The following is a 21,085-nucleotide window of genomic DNA, read 5'->3' as shown; positions in this document are numbered from 1 at the left end:
AGGAACGAAAATCTAACTGGACAGTGACCCACCGTACGACGACCCACGAGTTCCTCTCCGCGAACAACAAACACATTAACCCAACAAACCCTAATTTTTGATCTATCCCCAATTCTTTGCCCCCTTCTCATCAATTCAATCTTAATAAAACTAAGATCAAAATTTTCACAAAATTTCTCAAATAAAATCCCAAATTCACCTTCTTCCTACGCTCAATTTCCATTTTTCTTGCCAATTTTGACCCCTCCTACTGTATATTCACTGCTACTCTCCAAATCAAGCTCTGAAGGATCCCCAATTTCTCTTTGAGTGGTAATTTTTGAAAATTCTCAGCTTTATTTGCTTTTAATTGGATTCAGCTATTCAAAATTTCATATATGCTAGCTGCTTTAGTTGTATGAATTTCAATTTCACTTTTTATCTTTGGTTTCATCTTGATTTTCTAGCTTTGGTTATTGTTGCTTTGATAATTGAATTTGCTATGTTGGGTTTGGAGCATTACATAGAGTAAAATCAAAATTGGATTTTTGGATGATTTTGGAATGATTAGGAGGGGAATTAGGATGGTGGGTTGTTAATGGAATGGTTCATTGTGGTCGATAGATATAACAACTTATACATGCAATATAAAGATTGTAACTTTGTAGATTAATTCAACATTGAAACATGTGTTAGTCCTTGAACTGTTTAGTCTAACATAGTTAACTTTACAGTTCTGGAATTCGGTTGTGAGTTTTTGATTTTGAATGAGTATGGTGTCTCTTATACTGCCTTGTAACGTAAGTTATGTGTATGTTGCAGAATGGTTAAGTATACACTTTTGTAATTCACCCATATATAAAAGTATGGGCAATAATGAGATGGATAAAACAGCAAAAGAGAAGGACTCGAAGACACCGCCACCAACATCACAGGTCTAATTGACTTTCTTTTGTTTTATCTATACTGATATTTAATCTTACATTTTGTGTGACGAAGGAAACATTTATCCTTTTTCTAGGAGCAGCCTTCGACCACCACAAGCACCGGACCAGTTAATACTGACTGGGCCAGCTTTCAGGTTTTTAATGAAGAAGTTTTTTTCGGCACACTATTTTCTATTATTTTCGGTATTAGAAGATTTTAATTCACCATTCTCCATCATTGTATAGGCATATTCTCCTATGCCTCCACATGGATTCATGGCGTCAAGTCCCCAAGCTCACCCTTATATGTGGGGTGTGCAGGTAATGCCGCATATATTTTAAATGCCTGATTTGATGCACACTATGGTGTTGAATATTGCAAGTTAACCTTGTATTATTGCTCATTAATGGCCAAATAATCTAATATATAGCTGTGCCATAATACTCCTTACTGGAGCTGCAGTCCAATGCCTATTGTTAAAAGGCTTTTGATATTTAATGAACATAATACATATAATTTAGATATCAGTATTTTTTTCCCTTTTCAAACTATTATCACTGTTGAAATTATAAGGTTTTAGGTAGGGTAGAAGGAAGAAAGAGAACAAGCTTATGACTAGCATGAAATTCTGTTATGATGCAAATTAAAAGGCACTAACCTCTACCTTTTCTGCTGTAGACTACTAATACTAATCCTAAATAAATAAAGAAACAAATCATGAAATATGAAAAATACTCCTATGAGATCATATTAGATATCCGTCACAAATTATAAGTAACTTTGACTATTTCACACAAATTAAGAAACATAGTTAATTTTGTATGGAGAAAGAAATTATGAGTTACTTGATAAAATTATTCTTCATTAATGGCATGGGAAAAATAAGATAAAAGAATGAGAAGAAGAGGGAGTAATAAATCATAAAGGGTGTGATAGGGAAAGAAACATTAATATTCCATTGGTAAAGTGACTTATAATCTGTGACCGAGGGATTGTTAAAAAACATTCTATAGAAAAATGATATTATTTTCTAGAGATTCTAACACTCTCCTTTGTGCTAAAGCTTACAAAGCTGAGTTTGTTACAAATAGACAAATTCCAAAAGAGAAAATATCATTAATATAAAGTGGACTACATAAAACATAGCTGTCAAGGTAACTTAAACTTAGAGATGCCGGAAAGAAACATCACAGAGATAAGCATTGTTGGAAAACTAAGTTAGCAAAATGGATGGAATGATTCTTAGGTTTAAGAGCTGGAAAGAAAGTTCTCCGACTCCAACCAAGGAAGAAGAGATTTTGATGGTATGACCATTAGCAAAAATTTCGTTGCATGCAACTGTACATATTGACTAAAACTTCCCCGTGTATGGAGAGGACTTTATGCACTCTCATGTGCTAGGTGAATGAGAGATGTTTATGTTATAAATAATGATGACCCTAATTCCTTAGATGCTTAAGGAATATAATATTTTCTTAAAGTTATTTTGTATTAGAAAACATATGTCTTAAAAAAGGATAAGCTTGATCCTCCCAATAATGAATGGGAAGAACTCTTCTTACCACTACAAAATGAACAATTTAGATTTCGGCCCTCAACTATTTATTCTTTGCCTGTCATTGTTTGTTCTTTATATTGTTATCCATTGTATCCGCAGTTTGTTTATACTTTGCCAACACTACAAAATATCTTGTTTGAACACTTCCCCATGTTTTATTTGGTTCATTAATGAAATTATTATTTGCAGCACATGATGCCTCCTTATGGTACTCCACCACATCCCTATGTTGCAATGTATCCCCATGGTGGCATATATGCTCATCCATCCATGCCTCCGGTAATCATTGTCAATTATGATTTCATGGAGTTATCATTTTGTTATTGACTCACCAATTCACCAACCACTTTTTGCTAATTGTGGAAAATTTACACAGGGATCTTATCCATATCCTTATGCCATGCCTACTCCAAACGGTATTGCTGAGGCCTCCGTGAGTTTTACCCCCTTCTGCATTTTTATGTTCCTTCTTTCTCCTTCTTTGTCTGTCCTTTTCCTATTCTGTGAAGGGCTTGTCCTTATATAAGTAGGGAAAAAGTAACACGAGTTTACATGCAGGGAAACACTCCTGCCAGCATGGAAACTGATGGTAAACCTCCTGAAGTGAAGGAAAAATTACCAATCAAAAGGTCAAAAGGAAGTTTAGGTAGTTTGAACATGATTACAGGGAAAAATAATGAACATGGTAAAACAGCGGGGACATCTGCTAATGGAATTCACTCAAAGAGGTAAATTTTGGTGTGTTGATTTGTCCTTGCGTGACGTAGTGCATCCATTCTTTTTCATCGAACAGTATTCTGCTTGATCTTGCTCAGACTTATTTGAAGGACTATGTTACGTGCCTATTAAAACTTTTTCTGGTGTGACATGTCCAAGAGAAAATTCTTGGTGCTTTGGAGGAATGAATTTGAACCATGATTCAATATGTCGTGTATTAGTAATGATTACATTGGCATCCATATCCCTACAGAATGAAAACTTCCCGCAGCTGATGTTTCCTCTCATGTGTCATCCTTTTAACATTTTTATCTGATTTGCTGTACATTATGGGAGCTTATTTTAATAATATAATAATAACTAGATTAAAAAAGCTGCATTTATTATTTATCTCCTAATGCCTGAGGACCCCTACACAGTTACTTGATTTTCTTTTTATTTTATCAATGTTTTTGCTCTATTGGCAGTGATTTATTTTTCCAAGCCTGTTGAGTACATTAGTTTGCCATTTGCAAATTCTGGCAATTTATGCTGATTGGTAATCTTGGATTTGCAGTGGTGAAAGTGGAAGTTATGAAGGTACTAGTGAAGGAAGTGATGCAAATTCTCAGAATGTAAGTTCTGTGACGGTCATCTGTTTACTACTTCATTGTCAATATGTCCACAAACACACATTTTTGCATTAGTTATAAATTTTAAGATATATAAAAGGAGATAATTATGTTTTTTCAACTATCATAGGTTTTGTATTTGTGTTTTTATAGGGCTCTCAATTGAAATCGGGGGACAGGCTGGATTCTTTTGAAGGTTTGGCATTGTGACTTTCTGATGTTCCAATATAGTTTCTAATTTTCACTATCTAATGCTATGCAAACCCATGATGTATGTGTGTTAGAAGCTGAAGTGTACCTTTTCTATTTATTTACAGGTGAACCATCTCAAAATGGCAGTTCAGTGCATACTTCACAAAATGGGGGACTTAATGCACCTCATACAGTGGTTAATCAAACTATGTCTGTCATTCCTATCTCAGCAAGTGGTGCTCCTGGAGCTGTTTCTGGCCCCGCAACAAACTTAAATATAGGAATGGATTATTGGAACACGCCAACTTCATCCAACATTCCCGCTCTCCGCGGAAAGGTGCCGTCTACCACAGTTGCGGGAGGGGTGGTTACTGGTGGATCACGGGATAGTGTTCAGTCACAACTTTGGCTACAGGTTAACTTTTAACAGACCAATGATGTTTATTCTTTCGATAACATTTTATTGCTGTTCAATGAATGAGATCATGTAGAAAATATAAATTGTTTTGTCCTCTCTTGCTTACATTCAACATACCATGCTTTATGTTTGGCAATTTTCTGTTCACCTTTCAAATTGTGACTATGTATCAGTAACTTTTAAGCATTTCCTCTCAGTATTTGTCACCAAGATATTCCTTGTTTTTAAGCAAGTGTACTCATTCAATTACACATATTTTCATTGAGGTTGTCAAAGGTGGAAGGCCTAAAACCCACCATATAAACACGCCATTTCGTCTATGGCGCCGCCATGACAGCTCTTCACAAATTGTCTATGGCAGTTATAAATCCACCATGCCATTCCGCCATGGTTCGCCACCATTTAGCAGCACTTATTTTCATTGAGGCTTAAACAGACGAAGACTATTTCTACTTAGGTGCATACTTAGCCTCATAAAAGTTGTATTTTAGTGAATAGGTTAATCTAATTGTGACACTTATTAAATCTTGGTTCAGTAGTATTGTACATGTATGTTTGGGTAGGGCTGGACAGGATTTCACTAAACCGCCCAACCCGTCCGTTTCGAATGACCCGCAGGCAATCGGGTCGGCCTGGGCGGGTAAGTCGGGTCCTTCGGATTTGAAAAAACGGACATGAATGGGTTATTTCAGTCGGTTTCGGTTGGATAAAATAGACCCATGGCAACCCATTCCCGACCGATCCATACTGTCTAGAGTAGATAAATCATCACTTTTTCTATATGTATGGTCCCATCCTTAGAAAATTGTCAGATTCTTGAGACCCACAACACAAACACCTCACATGCTAGAAGTTCTTTTTCTCATTACTTCTTTCTTTTCACAGTTTTACTTTTCCAACAACTATCTTCCCCTCATTTTCACACTTCTACGACTACCCACTCTCATTTCTCTCTTCCAAACTCCTTCCTCATTTTCTTCTTCTTTACAATTCTTGTGTTTCTTCTCTAAACTCCATCATATGCATGAGTTCCCATTCTTTTTTTGCTTCAACCAGAAAAACAACTGCAACTTTTACATCAAATTTGTTCAATTAAAGTTTATAGATCTACACAAGATTCAACATTTGCTCCATAGAAGAATAAAATATTCTGCCACAAGTAGATCTGCAGAAGTTTCACAATCTTTTGTGTTCTTGTTTGTTTTAAAAGTTTATTTTTTGAATCAAATGTTTATTGTATAGGTTGAAATTCAATGTTCTGAAGTTTTATTTTGCTTGTAACTTTATATATGAATATTGCTGCTGGTACAGTGCTGGTTGATTATCTTCATCAATTGTAAATTCCGGAATTTTTGTGTGTATGACTTTGAAATTTGGCTTCTTGAAATTTTGCATTTTGGTCCTTCGTATCCGTGTAAACCGAGCCGATTAAACCGCATTTCGACCAACCCGTCAACCGCCGTAACCGAACACTATAATGGACGGAAATGGGTTCCATTTTATCACCCGCGGTTGCTTTTGGTTTGGAGTTTTCGGACCGAATTTCGACCGAACCCGACCGTTGTCCACCGCTATGTTTGGGGATGCAGATTTGTGTCTAACTGTGAAGTTATGTTTGACATTGGGCATTGTCAGAGCCATTAGTCGATGCCCTTGGAACAGATGTTTATCGAATATTCAGTAGCTTCATGCTTTTCTTTTTCTGTGGCTGTGTCATTGTTTATTCATGTTATATAGTCCCCACTTACACATTTAGAATTACATTTTAATTTCTTTCAACATAATTTCTCAATTCCCTTTCTCAGATAGAGAATTTTTAGTTAACCCACGGTTTAAGGTTTTAATATCTTGTAGCTTTTTTCCTGGGGAATATAACTCATGTTTTTCAAATTGACTGTAATCAATAACTTGCAATGTTGCTTTCAATTTTTGTCTGAGATATCTGATTTTGAGTTGTATTGTTCCATTATTAATAATTTTTTACACCTCTTATTTAAATATTTATATTTTCTGGTTAACTTTTAGGATGAAAGAGAACTTAAAAGACAAAGACGAAAGCAGTCTAATAGGGAATCTGCTCGGAGATCCAGGTTGCGCAAGCAGGTGATGTCGAGTTCCATGCAGCCTTTATTTCCTTCAGTGTTTGCTTGATCATAATTGGCACATTTCTGATTCCGGTTTGGAAGTGCTGTTTTCAGGCTGAGTGCGACGAGCTCGCTCAGCGTGCTGATGTTTTGAAAGAAGAAAATGCTTCCCTCCGATTAGAAGTAAATCGCATTAGAAGCGAGTATGAGCAGCTACTTTCTGAGAATGCAGCTCTCAAGGTAATGTTAAAATCTTGTATGCTTTTTTTGTTAAAAGGAATGAAAAGTAAGAAGGGAACGCATGGAAGGGGAGTTACTTCCCCTGGTTTGAACTCGGGACTTGTGAGACTCTTTGGGAGTGTATGGAAACAACTTGTGACATGTCTATAAACAGCTTTCACCTAACTTGTGACATGTCTATGAACAGCTTTCACCTTATTTCCACGAGCTCTCCAGGATTGATCATTTCTTATAAAAATAACTTATATATATATATATATATATATATATATATATATATATATATATATATAAACGCTTAAATAAGTTGTTTTCTCAAACAGAGCATAAATAGATGGGCTTAGATGGAATTTGGCTTCCAACTAAAACCTACACCATTCGTAGATTTTCTTAATATGTGAAAGCTTACCATAATTATTTGACTTAACATAAAGATTTAATCTACAGGAGAGACTTGGGGAACAACCAGGGAACGATCAACACATGTGTAACAACAGTCAACAAAGTGGACAGACAGAGGTTGTGCAGGGTGGTCATTAGGATCATATACTGCATTTCGGGAAGATAACCTAACTCAATAGCAAGAGCGCGATCTTGTTTCGGATAGCTTGTAGCTCAAATTGTATTACAGCTGACCTATTATAGTCTTAAAAGATCTGTTTTTATGTTATATGATCCCTCATTCCTAATTTGTCTTTTACTTTTAACCCCATTAAAAACAACATGGATCATATGTAGTGTGTGAATTGTATCATACCTCATTCTCAGTTTGAAAGTTAGTGTCTGTAGTAATAAACAATATATATTAATGTAGTTTTTTTTTTTTTTGACAAGATATATTAATGCAGTTGGTGTGTTGATTATATAATTTTCTGTATGAATAAATTTATCGGGAATTTCGTGTTAAACATGTTATCCAATTTAAATTGTCTCGATGTGCATGCTGAATTCTACTTGTGTACAAGACACTCTGAATTACTCTCATCTTATGAATTTTTTTATTAGGAACTCTACCTCCATCGTTATTGTTCTGGACCGGCCAAAAGGATCTTTGGCCCATTACTTAGGCCCAATACGATCCAAAGCCCAAACTCCACGTTTGGCAACGTTACTTGCAACACACCCCCTCTCCGCGAGGGGGGTGCACGGAGCTAGCGAGACCGGTTCAAACGAACCCCCAACGTCTCTTTGCACGTTCCCGCAATAAACTCTCAGACGGTTACGCTTCCCACGATTTCGTAACCACCAGAACCAGGTGTGCCATTACAATGGCTCTGCAGCCCTCCACCTCTATAAATAGGGGACTCAATGCAGTCCCCAAGGTAGAATCTCTTCTTCCCTCTAAACCCTCACTCTCTGATCTCTACTGACTTGAGCGTCGGAGTGCCTGCAGGTACACACCCCCCATCCGCTCCAAGAAGCATTCTGACGTATTCCACCACCGTCATAACCACCGCATTCAAAGCACCGGCAGTCACCTTCTGATTAGGCACGATCACTTATATATAACTTAAAAAAAATTGTTGTAGTTTTTTCTTCGTATATATATTTTTTTTTTCAAGAGAAAACTTATTGCATTTCATTTAAAATAAGATTAGAGATACAAGATGGAATTCAAATGAAAATACGGAAACTAGTATGACAAAGAGCTACCCTACCCTAGCTAAACAATGAGCAAATTCATTAGCTTGTTTCGTAATAAACTTAACATCGGAGGTTGTTAAATCTGAAGAAAGTAAACGTCGAGAATCATTAATAATTGACGCAAAATCTGAGATGTCGAGTGTACTGTCATAGATACTGTCTACAACCACCTTGAGTCCATTTCAAAATGCACATTGGCCAATTGAAGGTCATGTACCCACTGAAGACTAGACAACAATCCAGGTGCTTCTCCCAAATCAACATCAAATAACGGTAATGGCCACTTCATTTTAGCTAACACAAAATGATGCTCGTCATCCTGAATACACATACCAAGGCCAACTTTGTTTAACACATGAGAATAAGAGGCATTAACATTACATTTATAGCGACCTACAATTGATTTGCACAAGACAACCGTCTTAGTGTGATGTGTATGAGTAGGGGCAGTGGTCCTGATAAGTTGGGCATTGACCTAGCTATTGAAGAGAGTGTTTCCTGGTTCCAAATCATCGAAACAGATTCAACGATATTGTTCAAAACCATATTATTTAGATTCTTCCAAATACAACACAAAGTCACCAGAAAAACTTGCTTTTGTTGGGCATCTAGGTGTCGTAAAGAAGCAAACACAATCAAAGCAAAACTAGGAGTAGGATCGATTGGAGGAAGACGGGAGGACCAAATACTAGTGTGTTGCCAGCAAGTGACACTTTTGTCGCATTGAAAGAAAAAGGGGAAGTTATCTTTGTCGTGAACCGTACAAATCACACAAGAACCTTGACAAGGAACACCTCGACTATGCAATTTTAACCGTGTAGGAAGACAATTGCGACAGGCTCGCCACATAAAATTCTTAACCTTAGGAGGTAACTTAAGATTCCAAATGAGATTTCATTGTCCTGCCACCCTATGTTGAATTGCATCATTATTAACATTCATTATTTGACGGTAAGCACTACGCACCGTATACTCACCATCCTTTTCAAACTTCCAAAATGGAGCATCAAACAAAACAGATTCAAACAAAGGGGTGTTGATGATTTGGTTAGTTGTACCATAATCAAAGAAAATATTAACCAACCCCACATTCCATTGCTTTAGCATGTAGTGCTAATAGCTCCGATACAGTAATATGTGGCCATGCTAATTGTTGCTGGGAGACTGGAGAGATACGACCCGCATAAGAAAATCATGGTTGATTCCACAATGGTATATTCTCACCTGAACCTATGCTCCATCTGCATCCATGCCGAAGAACATCCTTCGCACTCCAGAGTCCACACCAAATATAATTTGGATTGTGACCAAGACCTGCACTAAAATAATCACACAGAAGAAAATGTTTAGCTTTGAGTAATCGAGTGATTAAGGCATTCATATTTGAAATTAATTTCCAAGCCTGTTTGCCAACCATTGCCAAATTGAACGCTTTCAGACGCTTAAACTCCATTCCACCAAAAACTTCATCTTTAGTTAAATGTTCCCATGAGAGCTGATAAGTGTCATAAAAGTGTTAATTTCATGTTATATTTTAAGCACTTTGTGTTGCTTGCTTTGCAAGTAATTGAAGGAAAAGCCGAGAAATAAGTGTTAAATACCTTATTACGCTTTACTTATCATTACTCTATCTTTTTGTGCAGGAATTAGCCTCAAGACACTGATCAAAGACCAAAAATCATGAAAAAGTGCAAAATGGCAGAAGCTGTCCAGCAAGCTTGAAGAAATGGCGCTAATAGCGTATTCTACGCTATTAGCGTGTTCAATGAAGTGTCAAGGTCCAGAGAGATACGCTATTAGCGTATCTGGAGCGAAGCCAAGAAGAAGTCATGAAGAAATACGCTATTAGCGTGATCTACGCTATTAGCGTAAATGCTCCAGAGAACCACGCTATTAGCGTAATTTGGGCGAAGCAGGGCCCAAGGACCAACGTGGCAGAATCTCATTGGCCACCAAATAGGCCGACCTACTTCGCTAATAGCGTGGATTTCGCTATTAGCGTAGGTGCAAAAGTTCAGCCCCTTTAAATAACACTTTTACTTCTCTTTCAGGATATTGACTATTCCATTAGATATTTTTATAGCATTCTTAGAGAGAGAAATAGGGCTAGTGCATATAGAGTGAGAGTGATTTTGGAAGTTGGATCTTAATCCTTTGTTGAGACATCACTAGGAGAATGAATCCTTCCTTTTCAATCCATCCTTGCAAGGCTTCCATGATGATGTGTAGCTAAATACTCTTTGTTGGGATGAGAGGTACTTGATTCTTGCTAACATGTAATCTTTTGATCTTGCAAAATATGATTCTAGCAATTTATATTCAATATTGTTGTTATTCTTGTGTTAATGCTTTCAATGAGATTCAAGATGATTTGGACACAAACTCTTGAATCTAGAGCTAGAATATCAATCTATCTTAGATTGTCTTACTTGACACCTTTGTTAAATCTTGGATAATCACCATCAATCAAGAACTCAATGCTTTCGGACATTTAGTCAGGCTGGACACGGTCGATTAAGTTATCCGATCGTCTTTGTGATCGTTTAAATGATTTGGTTACGAACGTTTAAAAGATAGGTTATAAAAATACATATCGTTTTATGACACGATCGATTATGTTATCTTTTAAATGATATTGACACAATTGTTTAAACGATACCTTAGAACTAATAATATCACTTTGGACACGAAGGATATTGTAGAAATGATTGTGATAATGTTGGTTATGAAGCTAGAATTCGTATTGATCATTAGGTTATGTGTGATGCTTGGTTAAGAAACTCTACTCCTAACAAGTTTAAATCCTTATTAATCTCCTCTTTTACTTTTGCAATATAGTTAGTTTAGTTAGAATTAAACCAAACTTTGCACCCTTTTTACTTAGAATGATATTTGATGTTAAACTATCCGTGATGTCACACTAATCCCTGTGGAGACGATACAAATACTTATCTTGTTTTTGATGTAAAACTACAATCATCAAAATGGCGCCGCTGCCGGGGATTGGTGTTTAGATATCGTAGATAGAACGATTGATTTATCATTTTAAGCATTTGTACATAATTCGTAAATATTTTTTTTTACTTAATAGTTGTTACCACTAACCCCTCTTTGATAAACAAAGAAAAGTTTCTTGTTAGTTGTTTCCGTTTCAGATCATCACCTAGACAAAATCATGGCTGATCATGGTTATAACAACTTCTATACTCCACCCAAGTATGAATCCTATCAACAATATCAACAATGTTCTTATGAAGATGAGAGATATTCGGTGATAGAAAATACTTTGAACATCTTCATGCAACAATCCATGATAAACATGCAAGATACCAGCCAAAGATTGAAGAATTTATCACTTCAACTTGAGTTGATTCAAGCACAAATCATGGATAACCAAGCCAACAATCAATCCATTCTTCGAGAACAAGAAAATAATCCAAATATGTTTGAGAGAGTCGGAGAGATTGTTGAAGAAGTTGTTGTTCAAAATGAGGAAGTTACAACATTAGAAGAATGTGGTGCACCACACAAAGACGAACTTCCTCAAGAAAGGTCAAATATTGAAGTGGCCAACACTGTTGATAATGGAGAAGTGATAGAGGTGGTAGAGGAACGGTTACTTAGCAAGGAAGAAACATTTGAACAAAAGGGGAAGAAAGTGAGCAAGGCTGAAATTTACCGGGTCATTGATGAAATTTGCGCCTTGTTCAAACCAAAGTTCAGGAGGTCATGGACTCCACATCAGCTGTACCTAAAGTTCATGGAATTCCTCCCAAAGCGTAGGGTTTCAAAGGATGATGTGTTGTCCGTCTCATTTTGGCCGCCCTAACGAAAAAGGCGTCGAGCTAACGACGTTAAACAAGCGCTTGTTGGGAGGCAACCCAATTTTGTGAGTTTATTTACTGTTTTAAATGCATAATAAGTCTAGGAGTCAGGTGCATGCATCACAACAGCAAAAATAGAAGTTAAACAGAGAGCAGAATCCTGAACTGACACAACTCGCAATGGCGAGTAAAATCAGCTCGCAACTGCGAGCATATGGTCATAACTCGCAACTGCGAGTAGATCAGCTCGCAATTGCGAGCAAGCATGGTTTGGTTTTTTGTTTTCTTTCTTGATACCTTTCAACACTAGTTTGCTTCTGTTGTTTGTTTCATTTTGGCACATGGACTCATATTTTGTTTTATTAGTACTATGTTTTATGTTGAATAATGTGTTAGCATTTTTTGTTGATTAAGTACTTCATTTTATTTTGAAAATCATGGAAGCTTCATTTGTATCACTCTTGCTTCATTCTCAAATCTCAGATGATTGGTAATGATACATAATTATGGTAAAAGCGCAAAGCCAAGGTACAAGTTTCCAGTTTTTCTAGGTTTTTACTCGAATATGGAACGAGTACTTTGTGCAAATTTCATTTCATTTAGTTCTTCGCAATAATATGTTTGTTTGTGAACCACTTAGTACTAGCTAAAAGTGAGGAAACCTCAAATGTTTGTACATATGCAAGGAGACCGGTATTCATTGTTTAACTCGGTTGTTTTATGTTAAATCCAATAATTATTTTAAATTGTGTGAAGGCATGGAAGTGATCAAGGCATATTTTTGTTTATGAGTGAAACTTACTTGACCACAAATAGCCTACCTTGTGAGAAGAGTGAGTATTTGCTAACCCACTTGAGCCAAATGAATCGGAGTCCTCAATTATGAACTGTCAATTCATAAGCACAATGCTTGATGAATTTGCCCTTGAAGTTTTAAAAATCCAGTTCATTCTTGACACACTTTAAGACTCTGATATGTTTTTAATTGTTGAACCCTAAAATTTCATTGTTTTATTGTCCCTTTTGCCTTAGAGTAAAGGAACATTCAAATAGGGTATATTGATTCAAGTTGGGGAGAGAAGGTAGATGTAAATCTTATGTCAAGTATAATGGTGTAATTTTATCTTTGATCAAGACAACATGTTGTTGTAAATACAAAAAGAAAAGAAAAACAATGTGTACATGAAAAGAAAAAGAAAAAGAGAAAAAGAAAGAAAAATCCAAAAAGAAAATAAGTTGTCAAGATCAAAGTTTGTCATATTTAAGCACCAAGGGTTTGTAATGATTGGTAGGAAAGATTGTGGATTTTAATGGTTGATACAAGGAATGTTCCTCTTTGATAGGCTTTTTGATTTCAATTGCCCCACATATGACATTTCTTTTGTAGCCAAGCCAAGTTATAACCCTCAAAGACCTTTTGATCCATGTTTTTATGCATTTTGAAATGATATTTGGATGGACACATAATTTGATTGGAATGTTAACTTGATTGCCGGATGTGTGTTCATAGCCCTCATTTTTATGTTTTCAATTGTTTATCTACTTTCATAGAAGTGTGTTAGGTGTGGTTTGTTAATAAATATATTATTGTTTTGAAATATTTGGCATGAACTTTGTACATAGGACTCATCTCATATTAGTAGTAGAATTCTAAATTAGTTGGAAGCTTAGCCTTGCCCGCGCATTCATTTTGAATCATTCATCTGAAAAAGTTTTCAAAGCCTTTTGTACTTGTGTCTTGTCATTAACTTGTTTGATTTTCAATCCTTTGTTTGAGGACAAACAAAGAGTTAAGTTGGGGAGTGTGATAAGTGTCATAAAAGTGTTAATTTCATGTTATATTTTAAGCACTTTGTGTTGCTTGCTTTGCAAGTAATTGAAGGAAAAGCCGAGAAATAAGTGTTAAATACCTTATTACGCTTTACTTATCATTACTCTATCTTTTTGTGCAGGAATTAGCCTCAAGACACTGATCAAAGACCAAAAATCATGAAAAAGTGCAAAATGGCAGAAGCTGTCCAGCAAGCTTGAAGAAATGGCGCTAATAGCGTATTCTACGCTATTAGCGTGTTCAATGAAGTGTCAAGGTCCAGAGAGATACGCTATTAGCGTATCTGGAGCGAAGCCAAGAAGAAGTCATGAAGAAATACGCTATTAGCGTGATCTACGCTATTAGCGTAAATGCTCCAGAGAACCACGCTATTAGCGTAATTTGGGCGAAGCAGGGCCCAAGGACCAACGTGGCAGAATCTCATTGGCCACCAAATAGGCCGACCTACTTCGCTAATAGCGTGGATTTCGCTATTAGCGTAGGTGCAAAAGTTCAGCCCCTTTAAATAACACTTTTACTTCTCTTTCAGGATATTGACTATTCCATTAGATATTTTTATAGCATTCTTAGAGAGAGAAATAGGGCTAGTGCATATAGAGTGAGAGTGATTTTGGAAGTTGGATCTTAATCCTTTGTTGAGACATCACTAGGAGAATGAATCCTTCCTTTTCAATCCATCCTTGCAAGGCTTCCATGATGATGTGTAGCTAAATACTCTTTGTTGGGATGAGAGGTACTTGATTCTTGCTAACATGTAATCTTTTGATCTTGCAAAATATGATTCTAGCAATTTATATTCAATATTGTTGTTATTCTTGTGTTAATGCTTTCAATGAGATTCAAGATGATTTGGACACAAACTCTTGAATCTAGAGCTAGAATATCAATCTATCTTAGATTGTCTTACTTGACACCTTTGTTAAATCTTGGATAATCACCATCAATCAAGAACTCAATGCTTTCGGACATTTAGTCAGGCTGGACACGGTCGATTAAGTTATCCGATCGTCTTTGTGATCGTTTAAATGATTTGGTTACGAACGTTTAAAAGATAGGTTATAAAAATACATATCGTTTTATGACACGATCGATTATGTTATCTTTTAAATGATATTGACACAATTGTTTAAACGATACCTTAGAACTAATAATATCACTTTGGACACGAAGGATATTGTAGAAATGATTGTGATAATGTTGGTTATGAAGCTAGAATTCGTATTGATCATTAGGTTATGTGTGATGCTTGGTTAAGAAACTCTACTCCTAACAAGTTTAAATCCTTATTAATCTCCTCTTTTACTTTTGCAATATAGTTAGTTTAGTTAGAATTAAACCAAACTTTGCACCCTTTTTACTTAGAATGATATTTGATGTTAAACTATCCGTGATGTCACACTAATCCCTGTGGAGACGATACAAATACTTATCTTGTTTTTGATGTAAAACTACAATCATCAAGAGCCAATGTAGTCCTCTAGAATTGCAAGTATTATGATCCCACCAACAGGAATTTAACATCTTCTCAATTTCATTAATAAGAGTTATCGGCAAAAGAAACACACTCATGATCACATAAGAGGGAATAAATTGCAATACTTATTTGATTAGGACCTCCCTACCTGCTTGAGACAAGCTCCAGCTGCCCCAAGAATTGATTTTATGCCAAATTCGATCTTTCACATATTTGAAAGTAGATTTCTTACTCCGACCTATCATAGATGTGAGGCCAAGATATTTACTTGTACCTAACGCTTGCCTGACACCAAGAATTTCGGCCCTGGTTGCACAAAGTTCAGCGAATGTATTTCTTCTACAAAAAATCTCAAACCTTTGCAAGTTGATCGCTTGTCGAGAAGCCCCCTCATACTTATCCAAAATATATTTCATTGCTACAACATCACTCTCCCTAGCTCTGAAGAAGAGAAAGACGTCGTCCACACAATTTGATACAATTGGATGGAGTCAAAGTAATCCACTTTAAAGAGAATATAGAAATCCAGTTTTAGTGAAAATGAATTACAATGGTAAAATCGAGTGCTTACTTTATGTCGTTGATAACTTTTCTCTCTTAAGAGTAGCCTCTCTTAATGGTTGCTACATTTAACAAATAGCTCCATTTAATTGATTTTATTTATGAATTGTTATTATCTCTTCATTTTATTTATCTGTTCAAATTCCTTCAAAAAAAAAAAAAATCTGTTCAAATTGAACATTGTATATCTATCTAGTTCAACTTCAATGTTGTGGAATTGATAAACAACATTGAAAAATTACAAGTTCTAAATATTTTTTATTTTTTTGAAGAAACAGTTCTAAATATTATAGAGGTCCAATTTTAATATTAGAGTGGAGTCTCGCTTTTGATTGGGACGGCCTGACCTTGTGATGAAAATAAGTTTAGACTACATTATAAAGATTAGATGTAACTTTTGATATTACTGGATTATTTTTTGTTACATACTTTTGATATTACTGGATTATTTTTTGTTACATCCTGAATTAAAGTAATTGAATAATCTTTTTTTAGTAGTAACTGAATACTCTAATTGTAACAAAAAAAAAGAGTACTTTAATGTGATTTGTTTATTAATTGCATTGAATTTTTCTCTACGGTGCCAATTTATGTTCTTTAAAAAAAATGCATTGAAAAAAAAAACAAACCGGAATCATATCGATTTTGCGATTGAGCGGTCAAAAACCATCGCTTTTTGAGAGCGATTTCAATGAGAACGACTGAATGATTGAACAATTGAAGATTTTCATTGAGAGGTAATTAACAGTTCACAATGGTTATCGCCATCTCAGAACTTAGAATCGATGTTCCTTTCAATCATTCATCTCAGTCGCTTCTTTCTCAAATCAATTGCTTGTTTCACATAATCAATCGTTCCCTCACAAATTCTATCAATCAATTCAGAATCCATCTCTAACAGAATCGATAGCTTCTCTATGAAACGCGATTTCCTTCTCTTCAATTTCGACAGAAACTGCAATATCAGACAGAAAACAGAAACGCGATAAACAGAAACTGCGACATCAAACAAAAAACAGAAACACGATAGTGCGATAGTAAATCGTGATCGCTCTACTATTATTAGAAACGCTATTGTTCTACTACACAAAACATGATCAATCTGCTAGGGCTTTTGATTGCTGAAGGTTTTCTCTCCATCGTTGTGAGAGTTTTTGTGCTTCTCTTCTTGTAAGAGCTTGTGGTGTTGTTAGTGTGGGTACGATGACAGGGGTGAATTTGGAAGACTTATCGCTGAGTGATGACGAGGGACTGAGTTTCGATATCGAGGAGGAAGAGAGCCTCGCATATGTTTGGTTGGCCGTTTTCTTGTCAATCGTCCTGTTCGACTTAAAGAGATGAAAATACGGCTGTCTGAGGTGTGGCGACCGGTGAAGGGGGTGGCAGTGAAGGAAGCGCAACCAGGGCTATTCTTGTTTCAATTCTTTCACAAACAGGATATGGAGGAGGTACTGAAGGGTGGTCTGTGGACATATGACAGTCACTCATTGGTTTTGGAAAAGCTGCGAATAGTGGCGTCGTTGAAGGATATACAGTTGAACTATATGAATCTCTGGGTTAGGGTTTACAATTTGCCAACTGGTATGTTGAAGGAGAAAGTCGGAATGGGACTAGGGAACTATATTGGAGAGTTTTTGGAATACGATGGAAATAACAATTCTAGCTTCTGGCGTGAGTATATGAGGTTGAAGGTGAAGTTTGATATAAGACAGCCATTGATGATAGGGAAGAAAATAAAGAAGAATGGGGGAGAATGGTATGTGGTGAATTTCAAGTATGAGAAGTTAGGAACCTTCTGTTTTGTGTGTGGGGTGCTAGGGCATAGCGAGAACAAGTGTGAGTTAGGTTCTCTCAGCCAGATGTCGTGATTCCAAAACGGTGGTAAAATGCGATTAGGGCATATCCATGGAAGCCAGGTGGGAGGGCGTCATCACAGTGGTTGCGGGAAGATAGGGGTTATAAGGTTGATGATGTGAAGGAGGGAGGGAGGCAGGCCGAAATAGATTGGCGGTCTGAGTTCAATAGGCAGCAGGCATCTCCGCCTTTTGTGGAGAACGTGACCACGTGTCAGGTATTGGTGGGCAAACAGATTGGTTCTACGATTGTGTCAGGTGGGGCCAGCAATAGTGTGAAGGAGTTAAGACATGCAAATTCTCCTTTACTCGACTATTCCAGTGTGAAGGAAGATAATGCAGATATGGAATATCAGTTTTAGAGAAAGCGTATGCGAGAAAACAAACAACAACTTATCGAGGATTCTACAAATCAGACTAACAAGCATTTTTTATCGGCACGTCCTGGCAGCAGGCAGGACTGCTGGGACCAATGATTATTTTAAGTTGGAACTGTCGGGGACTGGGCAGCCTGAGTGCAGTTCCAAATCTTCAAAACCTGGCCTGGGGACACAAACTAGACATTCTTTTCCTATCTGAAACGTTGGCTACTACTCAAAGCATGGAAAATATCCGTGTCATGTTGGGATATGATTCATGCCTAGCAGTTGATGTGGAAGGAAGGAGCGGGGGGCTGGCAGTGTTTTGGAAGAATGTTTCTAATTTTCGTGTTTTAAATTACTCTCGAAATTTCATTAATTTGATTGTGGAGGATAGAGAAGTTGGTGATTGGAGATTAACTTGTTATTATGGCTTTCCTGAACGTGCCCGTCGTCGTGATGCTTGGGATTTACTCTGGGAGTTGCTGGATATGTCATCTCTTCTGTGGTATATCATTGGGTACTTTAATGATTTATTGTCTCAACAAGACAAAGCTGGTATTCATCCTCATCCTAATTGGTTGTGTATGGGCTTCTGTGAAGAGGTTGATGATTGTGGCTTATCCGATATTAAATTGCATGGTCACCCATTTACGTGTATCAAGAGTCCGGGTACGAATCGTGTGCTGGAGGAAAGATTGGATATGGCTATGGGAAACTCCGAATGGCTGCAACGTTTTCCAGAAGTCAAACTTACAAACTTACTTACTTTTCACTCAGATCACTCTCCAATACTGCTTGAGACTACACCGACAATTCGTCAGAGGTATAATTATTCTTTTAAATTTGAAAACAGTTGACTTCTAGAGGACGATATTGAGGAGGTGGTGGTGGATGGTTGGGGTGGTACTATGGGGTTGGAGCTTGGTGATAGAGTTGTGAATTGTTCAACGAAGTTGCAGAGTTGGGGTAGCAGGAAAAGAGTTCGGTTTAAGGAAGAAATTAACCAATGTATCCGTATTTTAGAGGAACTTCGTGCTCAGCCGAATGGTATGATGCGCACGCAATATGTTGCAACCCGAGAGAAGCATGCTCGACTTCTTGTACAAGAAAAGGCCTTTTGGAAGCAGAGAGCAAAAATGCATTGGTTGAAGGAAGGGGACATCAATACAAAGTTCTTTCATACAGATGATGGGGATATCAATAAAAAGTGAAGAAGGTTAGTAAGCTCCGTACAGATGATGGGAGGACTGCTACGTCGCAAGAGGATATGTGTATTGTGGCACAAGGTTACTTTGAGAACTTCTTTGCTGTGAATGCGGGTGTTCATGAACCGGTGTTGGATTTGATGAGCCAATGTGTTTCGATGGATGACAATATAATGCTTACAACACCTATTACAAAAGAAGAATTGGGCCAAGCCCTTTTTCAGATGCAACCGGACAAGTCCCCAGGTCCAGATGGTTTTAATCCAGCATTTTATCAGAGATTCTGGCATGTGTGTGGTGATGATATTTTTCAGGCAGCGACTTCTTGGTTGGATCACGGTTACTTCCCTTCAAACCTTATAGAAACAAATATATGTTTGATCCCGAAGTGCGAAGAACCGGATAATATGAAAGATCTTAGGCCAATATCTATATGTAATGTGTTGTATAAAATGGTATCGAAGTTGCTTGCTAATCGACTGAAACGGTGTTTGGATAAATGTGTGTCAGAGGAGCAGTCAGCATTTGTCGATGGACGCTCTATACTGGACAACGCGTTAATAGCTACCGAAATAATCCACTCAATGAAGAGGAAGACAAAGGGATGGAGAGGGGAATTGGCTCTCAAGATTGATATTAGCAAGGCTTATGATAAAGTGGATTGGGGCTTTCTTCGTGGTGTGCTTATGCGAATAGGATTCAGTGAGAAATGGATTCAGTGGATGATGATGTGTGTTAGTTCTGTTACTTATTCGGTGTTTATGAACTTTGACAGGGTGGGGCCTATTGTACCCGGCCGAGGGTTGCACCAGGGTGACCCGTTATCACCATATTTATTCATATTGGTGGTTGAGGGCCTCTCGACTTTAATACATAAAGCAATTAATAGAGGTGATATTCATGGTGTACAAGTATGTCGTGGCGCACCAGTGGTGTCCCATCTGTTGCTTGCAGACGATTGTTTCTTGTTTTGCTGGGCCAATGTGGTAGAAGCACAACGTTTACTCACTATTCTTAAAACTTATGAGGCAGCATCTGGACAAGAAATTAACTTATCAAAGTCCGAGGTGTTTTTCAGTCGCAATATGAGTGGGGCGACGCAGGTGGATTTGTCACGCATTATTGGTGTCCGCCATGTGATGGGTACTGGAAAGTATTTGGGATTACCTTCGATGATTGGTAGAGATAAGAGTTCTGTTTTTTCTTTTATCAAGGATCGTATTTGAAAATGAATAAATGCGTGGAGGGGACGAGCGCTATCGCAGGCGGGAAAGGAAGTTATGATTAAATCTGTGTTACAATCCATTCCTTTATACATAATGAGTATTTATCTTTTGCCGAATTCAATTATAAATGATATTGTGAAGATGATTAATGCGTTTTGGTGGGGAGGAAGGAGTAACAATCGCAGGATTAAATGGATGGCATGGGAACGCGTGGCATGCCCCAAAGAATTTGGTGGAATGGGGATTAGGAATTTCAAAGCATTTAATCTCGCTATGGTAGCTAAGCACGGATGGAGTTTTTTGTCTAAACCTGAATCTCTGGTTGCTAGAGTTTTTAAATCTAGTTATTTTCCCCATTCTTCATTTTTGGGTGCTAAAC

General features: G+C 37.1%; 3 protein-coding genes across 3 annotated transcripts; all 3 read left to right on the top strand.

Moving 5' to 3' along the window:
• Window positions 1–7,622, top strand: LOC146920671 (bZIP transcription factor 16-like). Its single transcript, XM_085714113.1, has 13 exons — window positions 1–312; window positions 802–914; window positions 1,001–1,060; window positions 1,152–1,226; window positions 2,654–2,743; window positions 2,841–2,897; window positions 3,023–3,192; window positions 3,738–3,795; window positions 3,946–3,988; window positions 4,110–4,399; window positions 6,428–6,505; window positions 6,601–6,726; window positions 7,174–7,622. Exons 2-13 carry the CDS (start codon window positions 846–848, stop codon window positions 7,264–7,266), a joined length of 1,209 nt encoding a protein of 402 aa, XP_085570239.1. The 5' UTR covers window positions 1–312; window positions 802–845; the 3' UTR covers window positions 7,267–7,622.
• Window positions 7,623–11,400: 3,778 nt separating this feature from the next.
• Window positions 11,401–14,280, top strand: LOC146920670 (uncharacterized). The gene is made up of 2 exons (XM_085714114.1): window positions 11,401–12,259; window positions 14,147–14,280. Exon 1 carries the CDS (start codon window positions 11,546–11,548, stop codon window positions 12,197–12,199), a length of 654 nt encoding a protein of 217 aa, XP_085570240.1. The 5' UTR covers window positions 11,401–11,545; the 3' UTR covers window positions 12,200–12,259; window positions 14,147–14,280.
• Window positions 14,281–18,514: 4,234 nt separating this feature from the next.
• Window positions 18,515–19,486, top strand: LOC146920669 (uncharacterized). The gene is made up of 2 exons (XM_085711188.1): window positions 18,515–19,007; window positions 19,140–19,486. The coding sequence occupies exons 1-2, from the start codon at window positions 18,515–18,517 to the stop codon at window positions 19,484–19,486; spliced, it is 840 nt and encodes a 279-aa protein (XP_085567314.1).
• The last annotated feature ends 1,599 nt before the right edge of the window (window positions 19,487–21,085 follow it).

This window comes from Medicago sativa, chromosome 5 (genome assembly GCF_051527215.1).
Source record: "Medicago sativa cultivar Bolivia chromosome 5, Bolivia_mono, whole genome shotgun sequence".
In the NCBI taxonomy this organism is placed as follows: Eukaryota; Viridiplantae; Streptophyta; class Magnoliopsida; order Fabales; family Fabaceae; genus Medicago; species Medicago sativa.
Note: the sequence above shows the minus strand (reverse complement) of the source record. Positions and strands in the feature narration are given on the sequence as shown.